This window comes from Clarias gariepinus, chromosome 10, assembly GCF_024256425.1.
Source record: "Clarias gariepinus isolate MV-2021 ecotype Netherlands chromosome 10, CGAR_prim_01v2, whole genome shotgun sequence".
Classification (NCBI taxonomy): domain Eukaryota; kingdom Metazoa; phylum Chordata; class Actinopteri; order Siluriformes; family Clariidae; genus Clarias; species Clarias gariepinus.
In genome coordinates this window covers 33,860,001-33,872,152 of record NC_071109.1, presented here as the reverse complement: position 1 = coordinate 33,872,152, position 12,152 = coordinate 33,860,001, and the positions used below count along the sequence as shown (strand labels likewise).

At 40.8% G+C, this 12,152-nt stretch overlaps 1 protein-coding gene across 1 annotated transcript in view; it reads left to right on the top strand.

Annotated features, from left to right (window-relative positions):
• Positions 1-12,152, top strand: part of ntrk3a (neurotrophic tyrosine kinase, receptor, type 3a) — a 220,897-nt gene that overhangs the window by 181,970 nt on the left and 26,775 nt on the right. Inside the window, exon 12 of the mRNA XM_053506637.1 lies at positions 4,525-4,713. Within this exon, the coding sequence (XP_053362612.1) occupies positions 4,525-4,713 (189 nt within the window). The remainder of the gene's footprint in view (positions 1-4,524; positions 4,714-12,152) is intronic.

Sequence of the window (12,152 nt, the reverse complement as noted above, 5' to 3'; positions counted from 1 at the left end):
CCAAAAGAAAGACCTGCATTTATTCACTTCATTTCCCCTTAAATTGTTTCCTTTAAGGTTTGAAAACTCAAGTGATAAGAGGAAGATGAGCGGCCTAGCGAGCGAGGGGTGTGTTTGGGTTAAAAGCCGCTTGTTCTGGATGAAACGTTTACAGTGTGGGATCGGCGTAGACCGCCCTCATGTGGTTGAACGTCCTCATGTGGATGTGCCTAACACCGTATTTCACCGTGAGTCAAACCGTATAGGTAAGATGGGGTATTAGGCACCGTGAGCCACCTCGAGTGACCGTCCGACGTTCCGTGAAGATCTGCAAGGTCCGCGAGCTCCCGCAGGTTAGACATGTTTAATTTTTTGCGTGGAAAGATGGAAACGTAATTACGGCACCAAAACAAACTCACGCTGAAATATGATGAACCGTACTTACGGCCTCCACGCGAAACCGCATAGGTGAGATAGGGGTATTAAACCTCTACCCTGTCATTTCATCGTATTCTTTCCATAAGTGCGCTATGCAAACCCAACCACTGACATGCTTCACATTGTTTCTGAAGCTGGCGAAGAGTGTTGTCAGCTGTTTGTCAATCAACTACTGTATAATTGTATAGCTACTGCAGGTTACATGAAAATATTAGCGACAGTTTGCGACAGCGAGGTGACGCCCACAGAACCCCAGTTACTGTAATCCCTCTAATCACCTTTCATTCACGACAGGTGTGAAGTTATCAAACCGGTTTCGCTGATGAGGGGATTCACAGAATTAAGGGGTTTAAAGCGATTTACCAAGACCGAGCAGACGTCTCTGACTAAAATGTGTTTCTCCAGCAAAACATAAACATAAACAGATACATAAACATAAACAGATACATAAACAGAAACAGAAATTAAATGTTTAATTGTACCAATTAAATCAGACTTCATAGTTAGATTTGATACTTTGACTGTAATTCATAAATTTACTGAACATATTCAGATTTTGTAAAATATATAAAGGATTTAGTTTCCTTCCTAGACCTTTTGTCCGCATCACAATGAACTGAAGCTCAGCACGTCTACTGCACTTTCCTTGTTTCAATCTGTAATGTTTAAGTGAAATGTATTTTACGTATATGCCTAAATATTCCTTTTTTATTTTTTGGCAGGTGTATTATGTTTGATCTGCATTATTGCGAGAGGCGATGACTTTCTGGTGGAATATGTCTGCATTTTTAACGATAAATCACACGCGTTTATCAGCCTTTTGATGAAACCGCTGCCTTTTGTAAAGTGAAAGTACGAGCTGCGGGTTTCCGCACGGCGACGAACAGCTTTATTACAGTCATAAATTCACAATCACATACCAGCTATTATTTCCAGCCGTGGTCAAATAATGGATGAAATAATTATTCAATGCTGGACACAAACAGCAAAGAACATGAATATTATTATTATAAAAAGTCTGAAGCACTTCATGTTCATATAAAAATATTTATATTTTCAGCATTGGAAACAATATTGTTTTAGGCTAACTAATTACAGTATACACAATTCTTCATTGTACTTGGTCCGGCTTTTAGATAAAGTCCTCCCATGCGCCATCTGGCGGCTATTCAGTGAAGCACAAAACATTTATTTCAATCCCTGAATGTTGCTTGTGGGATTTCGCAGCACGAATTGCTGAATTTCTCGCGGGAAAAAAACTTGCATTCTTAATGGCCACATCTGTACACACGTTTAACACAGCTAATGCTACTGATGCTGACTATAATAATAATAATAATATTTTAAAAAATGTCTAAATATCAACAATACACTGTACCACACATACATGAATAAAGTATTGGGGCGTAAGATTATTTTAAAACATTTATAAACAAAGTAAAATTTTGTATATAAATAGAAATAAATAAGTGGAGCTACATTTATCCAGTGCTGTTACTGTAAATTATTTTCGTTTCACATATATTTTGAACCCTAAAATATAAATTCAGTGCGAACATGACTGTTCAGATAATTCATTCAGATGACAAGTTGCTTATTTTGCATAAACCCAACTTTAACGTTTAGAAGAGAAAATAGATACAAAGGCGTCTGTAGGCATGTATATTTTTTTATGGTAGGATTTTCCTGATAAGAGTCTCTGAAGCTGAACGCATGGCTGCGTGTGATTTATTTCTGCTCGCTGTTGCATTAACAGACTTTAACATTAACGGTAATTGCTTTCCGAGGGCCTGAAACATCCCACGTGAGTTCACAGGAGAGCTACGACGTGTGAAAAATGTCTCATGCTAAACGTTAGACGTCTTTATTACTAGCAGTACTAGCGTCACGTCACCTTAATTAGAGGTAATTACACGCTGGGATTAGTGGACCAACATTGGAGGTAATTGGTGTGTTGAAGGTTTTAAAACATTAACCTCGAATCATGTTCTGCAGTTTACACACCGCTGCTTTAACCTGCGCTTGGGATTACGGGGTTTTATTAGCACTGTCTGAACAGGGCTTTTCTTTCTTTTTTTGTAAAATGTGTAGTGTATTGCAGGACAAAGTGTAATTACTGCTCGGAGACGTGTGATTTCAGCTTCTTGGTCAGAAATAATTTTAAAAATCTGAGGAATATTACATAATCATTTAGAGAAACTCAGAGAAAACTACAGACATAAATGATATTCAGGAACTACTGTATGTTTACTAGGTCAACATGGGAGGGCGGGGCTTATCCTAACGTGATCATCTTAATTCAAGTCCTGCGCCACCATCTGACAGTTTAATGTAACCACAACACATCATTCTAAAAAGTATGTTTTGGCTAAAATACACAGAAAGATGATGGAATGTTGTTTAGGGATTTTGATTTGATTGGACGACAGGCATTCTATGAGTAATGATAATAGACAGTAACGGCATAGACACCTGCATGGTTTATTCTCATCACTTTTTGACCACAGAGTCCCGCTAGGAGTTTTAAATTATTTTCTAAACTTTCAAAAGTACTTTTGTAATTAAAATCCATTATTATTATTATTATTATTATTATTATTAAACCCCTTTCTCCTCCGAATAGCTTCTTCTCTCCTATTCAATAATCCATCTAACGACTTGGAGGAAGCCTTTTGGAAGCCGTTACACTTCCTCTTGCTCATATATCCTTATTATCTGCCGTTCCTACCCGTGGCTAGTCATCTTGGTCAGTAATTAAATGGAAAGCCGAAAGGGATTTGGGATTGATTGATTGACTGTATAAGGTCTGTTTGAACTATTTTCCTTATTTCTCCTATTAATCTTTATTGGACTTTGTGGTTTGACGCAGTCTCTCTAATTAAAGGGAAAGAAAAGCGAGTATAACGAGCGAGCCAGTTATCTGAAGTGGTCATTTGGCAGCCTGATAAATGCAGCCTTTTGTCTTCAAGTTTAAAACTAATTACTTTTTTTTTCTTTTTTCCTCTTGGAGATCTCTGTTTAAGTAGCACGTCAGGGTCGGCCGCAGTTCTCTCCGAGCGATCGCTGTGTTTTAGACACGAGAAGTGATTAGATCACATAAGCGACGTCATGTACAGCTGGTACAGCGGAGTTCACGCTCTGAGATTCTGTTTCTGTCTTTTAATAAAGACAAAGATGAATGTGTGTGTGTGTGTGTGTGTGTGTACATGAAATGTAATGACAAACGGATTAAAAAGGATGACGTCATCGTTTATTATTATATAACAGTAATGATTATCTTCAGTAAATTTGTTTGGAGAAATATTTTTTTCATAAAAGGCCTGACACTGAGTGTTTTATTTTATACAGTGTGTGTGTGTGTGTGTGTGTGTGTGTGTGTGTGTGTGTGTTTATGGGCTTCTAAAAATGCATTTGATTCCATTTTGAAATGCACAGTTGAGACAAATTAATTTTCGAATCGCATTACAAACCACACAGGAGAGTCACTCTTGTTTTAGCAAAAGTGTGTGTGTGTAAGTGTGTCTGTGTGTGTGTGTGTATGTGTGTGTGTGTGTTGTTGTCTGCTCTCTCCTTCTCAGAGATTGAGCCTGACAGCAGGCTGATGTGTTTGTTATGCTGTGTGACCTCTCTGTCTTCACTGAGTGTGTGTGTGTGTGTGTGTGTGTGTGTGTGTGTGTGAGAGGAGGGAGGCTGTATTTCCTCTCGGTATACGCCAACATGGCGACCTTTATTCTGTTGATTAATAGCTCTAGCAGTATAAATCCCACGCCTCAGCTGAGAGTCACTTTGTTGGGTTTATTGTGAATTAATTTGAAGTTTAGGTCGCTAGCTTAGCGCTGGAGCTGAGATGCTAATGTTGCTAAAGTCGCTAACATGCATTTGAGGCTTGTAGCCTGCAGTTCAGCCCTGCAGACTTGCTGATGTGGTTCTGACACACTCTTATCCTTAGCCTTGAAACACCAGTTCCTCAGCACCTGGTTTTAGGGGTGTGGCCTAATGTTTGTAGGCGGGGCGTATTTTGCTAGAAATAATGAGATTAATGAAAGTAACGAGATCAAAAATATCATAATTCAGCCTTTTTCTCTCTCTGTCTCTCCGTCCATACAGGTCCGGTAGCCGTGATTAGCGGAGAGGAAGACAGCGCCAGTCCCCTCCATCATGTTAATCACGGTATTTTAAGCCCATGTACGCTGGAGGCGGGGCCTGACGCCGTGGTCATCGGCATGACCCGAATCCCCGTCATCGAGAACCCGCAGTACTTCCGTCACGGACACAACTGCAGCAAGCCCGCGACATGTGAGTACACAGTCAGTGCGTGTAGAGCCGTGTTTGTCTCTCTGTCCTGTCCTGTTTATTATGGGGTGTACTGCTGAATTATCACCATGGCAACACAACCATCAATTATTTTATACTTCATTTGGCTTGGTTTATCTTTACGTTTAGTTGATGGTTCATTTTTAATTGGTAAAAGCAAAGCTGGTGAAAATTTAACATCTAATGTGTGAGGCCACGCCTTCTTTACTTCACTGACATTGATAAATACAGAGGCCACGCCTTCTCCCATGACACTGATGAATACAGAGGTCATACCTGTTTCAGGAACAGTGATGGATAGAGAGGCCACACCTCTTTCACAGAAACTGACAGGTACAGAGGCCACACCTCCTTGACTAAGACTGATATATACAGAGGCCACGCCTCCTTCAGTATTAGTGATGGATACAAAGGGCATGCCTTCTTCAGTAACAGTAATGGAGACATAAGACATTGACTAAGATTGACAGATACGGGAGGCCATGCTTCTCTCACTAAAACTGACAGATAGTGGCCACGCCCCCTTCAGTGACAGCGATGGATACAAAGGCCACACCTCTTTCAGTAACAGTAATAGATACAGAAGCCACACCTCCTTCACAGAGATTGACAGATACAAAAGCCACGCCTCCTTCAGTGACGTTGATGGATACAGAAGCCACGCCTCTTTCAGTGATCATGATTAATACCTAGGCCACGCCTCTTTTATTGGTCGTAATTAATACCGAGGCCACGCTTCTTTCAGTGACCATGATTAATACTAAGGCCACGCCTCTTTCAGTGACAGTGATTAATACCGAGGCCACGCCTCCTACAGTGAGCGACTAATACAGAGCCCACGCCTTCTTCAGTGACAGCAATGGATACAGAGGCCACGCCTCTTTCAGTAACAATAGTAGATACACAAGCCACACTTCCTTCACAGATACCTCATTTCCACTACACTGGTGCTGGTGCCAGGTGCCGCTGGACTGGGAACCACCGAGAACCGGCCCGCATTTACACTCGAAAGGAGCTCAGCGGGAGCTGCATGATAATACGTCACAGGCCACGCCCACTTAACAGAAACGACCATGGTTCCCATGGCCGGTTCGGTGCTTATTTTAGGGCACCAACACCAATTTTTTTATGTGGAAAACACGGCACTGGTTCCAAAATTGGGAACCGGCACGGGAACCAGAGCAGTGGAAAAGGGGTAAGAGACTGACAGATACATTTACATTTAGGCATTTGGCAGACGCTCTTATCCAGAGCGACTTACATTTTTATCTCATTATACATCTGAGCAGTTGAGAGTAAAGGGCCGCGCTCAAGGGCCCAACAGTGGCACTTTGGTGGTTGTGGGGTTTAAACCTGGGATCTTCCAAACCATAGTCCAATGCCTTAACCACTGAGCTACCCCTGGCCCTAGTGGCCACGCCTCCTTCACTAAGACTGACAGATACAAAAGCCACGCCTCCTTCAGTTATGTTGATGGATACAGAAGCCACGTCCCTTTCAGTGACAGTGATTAATACAGAGGCCACGCCTCTTTCAGTTATGTTGATGGATAGAGAAGCCACACCTCTTTCAGTGACAGTGATTAATACAGAGGCCACGCCTCTTTCAGTGACAGTGATTAATACAGAGGCCACGCCTCTTTCAGTGACAGTGATTAATACAGAGGCCACGCCTCTTTCAGTGACAGTGATTAATACAGAAGCCACGCCTCCTTAAAGGGAAGCCACACTATATATTTTGCATGTGGCTCCTTTATTGCGAGTGACAGACACACAGGCCACACCCCTTTTGTCCCACTCAGACCAGGAAGTGTGTTATTGAAGAACGCAGCGCTCCTTAGGATTTGTGGCCGTTTCGTCCTTGTCCAACTTTTACTTCAGTGCACTTAAGGAGTGTGTAAATCTTCCTCGGCCACTCGCTCAGGAGCCGTTGGCTTTTACAGAGCTGTCACCGTCTGAAGGAGAGAAATGAAGTGTTTAAATTTAGGACCTGGGCTCGTTCACGGTGGAGAAGTACAAAACCAGAGGAAGGGAATGAAGAGAGGTGTGGAATGGATTACTGATCGTATTTTTAAAATCCTGCACATTATCGATAAAACTTGTACCCAGGGGTGGATTAGTGACTCCTGGACCTCCTGCTTTCATCTCCGGCATGAAAGCGTGACAAAGCCAGTTGTTTCTTTTTTTTCTATTGTCTCTATCTAACTTTAATCTGAGCATAATCTGCTTTTATGGTCTGATAGTGTTCACGCTTTTACAGTCTGTATTCCCTGGTGCTAGATTTCTATCTCCCTGTTCTCTCTCCTTTCATCTTATTTGTTCTCTTTTTTTCTATCCTGGTTCTTCATCTTCAGCTCGTCTCTTTTATACCCTCCCTGATCAGGTCTCAGCGGTACACCCATTTATCTATTCATCTTGTTCTCTTGCTTCATCTTGATCTTTGTGGAAGTCCCAGATGCTCATTTTTTAAAGCTAATTGTGTGACTTTGTGTCGTTTGTGCTGCTCTTACCCCTTGTCGAAAATTGCCTGAACACAGCTAAGAGCTGTTACAACAGGGCAGGGACGCAGTAGACGCACCGATCAGGACGCAGTAGCGTCTCCATTGACGTTGGGATGCTACGCCCTTTTTTGGACGTGTTTACAAAAAATCTGGTGAGGATGTGGTCGAAGTGAGACGTAGGAAGAACTTAATGAGGATGTAGTTACGCTGGCATTGACCAGTTAAGGGCGTCTATAAGTGACCGATATACTACAAGCAAGGCACAGATGGAAAACACTGAATGGCACTGTGACCAAGTCATCACTGTGATGTCACTGTGTTGTTGCTCCATCAATGGAGTTCTCATAGCGCCCTCTTCAGGCTTGCACTGTGACCATGGTAGGTCCATGCGACCCTGACAAAAATGGTAGTATGGCCTTAATAAGTGTACCCTTTTTTCCATTTTGACCCTGTTCCTGCAGCGTTCTTCGACATTGAAGCAAATGCTGGACCCACAGAATGCAATGTAGCTACACAATCCTGTAGAGATCGGCTAGTTAGAGATCTACGCGCTGTAACAATTGTGGTGAAACTGATGTTGGTATTAACGTTAGCGTGAAAGCTGGTCTGTTTGTACAGAAAGTCCAGGCACTAAAGCGCCGCTACATCGCTCTCTGTAAGTAAAATTAATCAAGGGCAAAAACGAATATAACATGATGCAATAAAAAGACCTTCTAGCCGTTTAAAAGCAGTTTTAGGTATTGCTTTATAGCTACATAGCTAAACTCAATAGATGAGAAGTAATGAATAAAATTCTTCGCCCTAATATTCGGCTTTGCAGATGAAAGACGCTTCACAGTGAAGCTGAACATTAGCGACAGGTGCAGGTGGACATTTTGGACAAGGTATCCCACAGTTCCCGTCATCCCACAGGACCCGCTCCCCCGCGGGAGCGTAAAAATCTACAAGTATTGTTTTTATTGTATCATCATATTTTAACAATGTGTAGAAACGCCGCCGTGTATAAAGAGTTCTAGAAACAGTTTTGCGTGCGATTGACATGGACACTGCGTGTCTTGCTACATGGCCACACCCCCTTTTTTACCCTTTCTGTTTCCACCCCACACGGTGATGGCGCTTGTACAGTGATCATGCTAATTTCATACACTAGCCTGTTTAGCCGCAGCTCTTTCTCCACAGAAGTCACTAAAATGTTTTTCTCCCTGAAGCTGATGGTAAAGTGAGCCGCGAGGAGCAAAGCGTTGTTTAGCTGCAGGCGCGCGGAGGCAGAAACACCCCAGTGGCTCTCGGTGCTCAATAACATCCCGGCGGTGTGTACAGTACGGGGCTCAGGTTCCACATTGCGGAGAGGACGAGGAGACGCGGCCGGCGGTGTTTAGGACCTGGGACTAAATCTTCTGCTTTTCCCTGCGATCGCAGCTTTTAATGATTTGTAACTGAGAAACACAGGAACGCCAAATCAGATCTGTTTATTCCGGTTATGATAGAAAGATAGATAGATAAAAGATAGATAGAATCAAATGGTAAAATATAATGGATTAAAAGATTTAGTGTTTAGTTACTTTTTCTTTCTCTCTCTCTTTCTTTCTTTCCTTCGTTACTTCTATTTGTTCTTCCTTTCTTAATAATTTTAATTCTTTCTGATTTTCTTTTTTTCTTCCTTTCTTTTCTTCACATTTTTTCCATGTCATTTCATTTTCTATAATTCTTTCTTTGTGTATTACTTTCTTTCTTTTATTTTTTCCTATTCTGTGACTTTTTATATCAGTTTTTTTCTTTATTTTAATAGTTCCTTTTATTCTTTTTTGTTTTAATTTCTTCTCACAGGTTCTTTTTGTTTTTGCTCTTTTCTTTCTTTCTTTCTTTCTTTTTAGTTTCTTTATTTATCTCTTCCCACTTTAATTATTTGTAGCTTGTTCTTTCTTTTTTCTTTTTTTCAAAATTAACTTATTTTTACTTTCTTTTAGTCATACGTATTTTTATTTTCCCTTTCTTTCTTTTTATTAGTACATTCTTTATCTCTTAATTCTTTATTTCTTTTCTTCACTTGTTCTTCACTTGTTCTTCACCCCCGCCCTGCTGGAGTTTTTTCTATAAGAGATGTGTGTGTGTGTGTGTGTGTGTGTTCAACCCAGGTAAGGTGTATAACCCATTCTGTAAGCACAGATCAGATCATTGAAGTCAGTATGATAAGGAGAATTGTCTAATGTTAAGGAACGCTCCGAGTCCCTGTAGTAACCCTTTAAGGTGCTCTGACTGACCCTCAATATAAACTCCTGCACTGAATAACACATTCTACCTTAAAAGTGACACAGCTTTTCAGCTGCACAGAAGACCGAGCTGTGGCGCTAGCTAACTTTAGCTAATAAAACAAACAACAGCGTTCTGCGGTAACTCCTGTATGTGTGTGTATTTGGGGGAGTGTTACACAATCAGTTTTTTACAGACACAGTGCTACGTCTCCGCCCCCAGCCCCGCCCTGTGTGCTGTTGTTCCTGTGTCCTGATTTTTCAGAAAAGTATTCCGCGCTGCTACGATGCTCGTCTAAAATCCTCCACTAGGAGGCGACAAACTCCCGGTCACAGCTGTCCAGTGTTTGTCACAATGATGGAATTTAACAGAAACCTGCTAACAGACAGAAAACAATCAGGACTGGGAGTGAACAGAAGAGTTTAAGCTTCTCCAGTCCCTGGTGCATGAGTGTGTGTGTTCGAGTGTTGTGTGTGTGTGTGTGTGTGTGTGTGTGTGTGTGTGTGTTTTATGGCTTTCTCAGTGTCTGATCTTTAATATTACAAGCCACAGAGGACCAGCAGCGACTCGGCTCCTTCTTATACAGGAGGATTCATATCACTCACCATCAGAGAGGAGGATAGAACACACACACACACACACACACACACACACACACACACGTAACATACAAAGAACACACACACAGAGAACACATACACACTTACAGTAAATTGAGAACATTTGTTTTGAACATCATGATGAAGGCCCATGAAAGTTAAGAGAGGAGGCGTGGTCAGGATGAGTTAGGACACGCCTTCTCTCGTCTACCTGCAGGAGGAGAGACGCTGCTGAAGGATGAGTTCCATCATAACGCCCGATCCTGTGTTTGTAGTGCTAAGCTAATCTCTAACTGAAATAAAACCTGAACTAACTAACTAACTAATCTAACTTATCTAATCTAACTAGCTAAAATTATTAACTAATCTAATATAATTTATCTAATCTAACTAGCTAACATAATTTACTAATCTGTTTAACTAATTTAATCTAACAAATCTAATCTAACTAACTAATCTAAATAACTAATCTAACTAACTAATCCAATCTAACTAAACTAATCTATCTAACTAATCTAATTTACTAATTTAATTTACTAATCTGTCTAACTAATCTAATCTAACTAATCAAACTAACTAACTAACTAACTAATCTAACTATTAGTTTTACTGAGTCCCCGTTACTCCACACTTGTCTTCACCCTGATCCTGATTTATAGATTTATTACTTTTTACTTATTACTTCTTGTTTCTTTTGATTAAATTTTGTGTTTATTTTATTTGTTCATTCATCTGTTTCTTTATTCTTCTATTGATTTGTTTATTTGTTTGTTCACTTCATTTCCTCTGTTCTTTCTTTCATTCATGTGTTCTTTAGTTTTTACCTTCTTTTGGTGTCTTTTTATGTCTTTCTTTATCTTTTTTATTTGTTCTTTATGTTTTTTTTTTATTTCTTATTTTTTCTTTTTAATTAGTTTTTTTGTTTTTCTTAAATTTATTAATTAATTAATTTTTCTTGCTTTTTACCTCTGTTTTTTCTTTTTTTCTCTTTCTCTCTCTCTCTTCTATTCATTCTATCTATTTAACTGCTCAGTGGATGAGTGAGCGCTCTGTGTTTCCTCTCCTCCGTCTGTTCTGTCCATCGTTTCTCCTTCCAGTCAGGAATAAATCAGTTTTTCTGAAGGATCAGTCTTCAGTTTTTAAGAGACTCGTGACGCGGTGGATGTGTGACAGCATGTGAGCACTCCACACACACACACACACACACACACACACACACACACACACACACACACTCTGGCCTTTCAGTGATATTTCTCTGTTTTTCTTCGTGATCTCAGAGAGAAATTTCGATCACTCGCTCGCTTTTCTCTTTATAGAGACATAAATCACACGACGACCCGAAACCTCTGCCGGCGCAGCCTGGTGAGGGATCTCTCCCCTGCCCCCACCCCCCTCCCCCCTCCCTCTCTGGCCAGAAGTGTGTAGCGTGTGAGAGATCATCACTCATCCTCACACACAATTCAATAATAACTTCTGAGTGACGAATGTTTCTCTGCACAGCTGTATTAATACACATCACTTTCAATAGCACACACACACACACACACACACACACACACACACACAAACACTTCATAAACACCACATATACACACAGACCCTCCAAAATACACATCACAAGCACAGAGACTAGAAGGAAGGAAAGATGAGTGAGGGATGAAGGAAAACATGACCGAAGCAAGAAGAGAATAAAAAACAGATTGAGTAGTGATGACGAATAAAAGAAAGGAAAGGTGAGGGAGGAAGGAAAAAGGGGGGAGGAAGAAAAGAAGGATGAAAGGGAGGGTTGGGGGAGAAAAGAAGGAAGGAAAGAATAGATATGAAGAAAGTAAAGAGAGAAAGGATAAAAGGAATAAAAGTTTAGGGATGAATAAAGGAAAATGAAAGATAAAAATGGGTGGGAAAGAAAGAGGGGGATGAAAAAAGGCAAAGGAAGGAAAGAAGGATTAGGGAGAAAAGAAGAAGTAAATAAAGAAAGAACTGAGGAATGATTCTGTAGGAGAGAAGGAGAGAAGGAAGGAAGGCTTGGGGAGGAAAGAAAAGTGAAATAAGTGGAAGAGTGGAGAAGG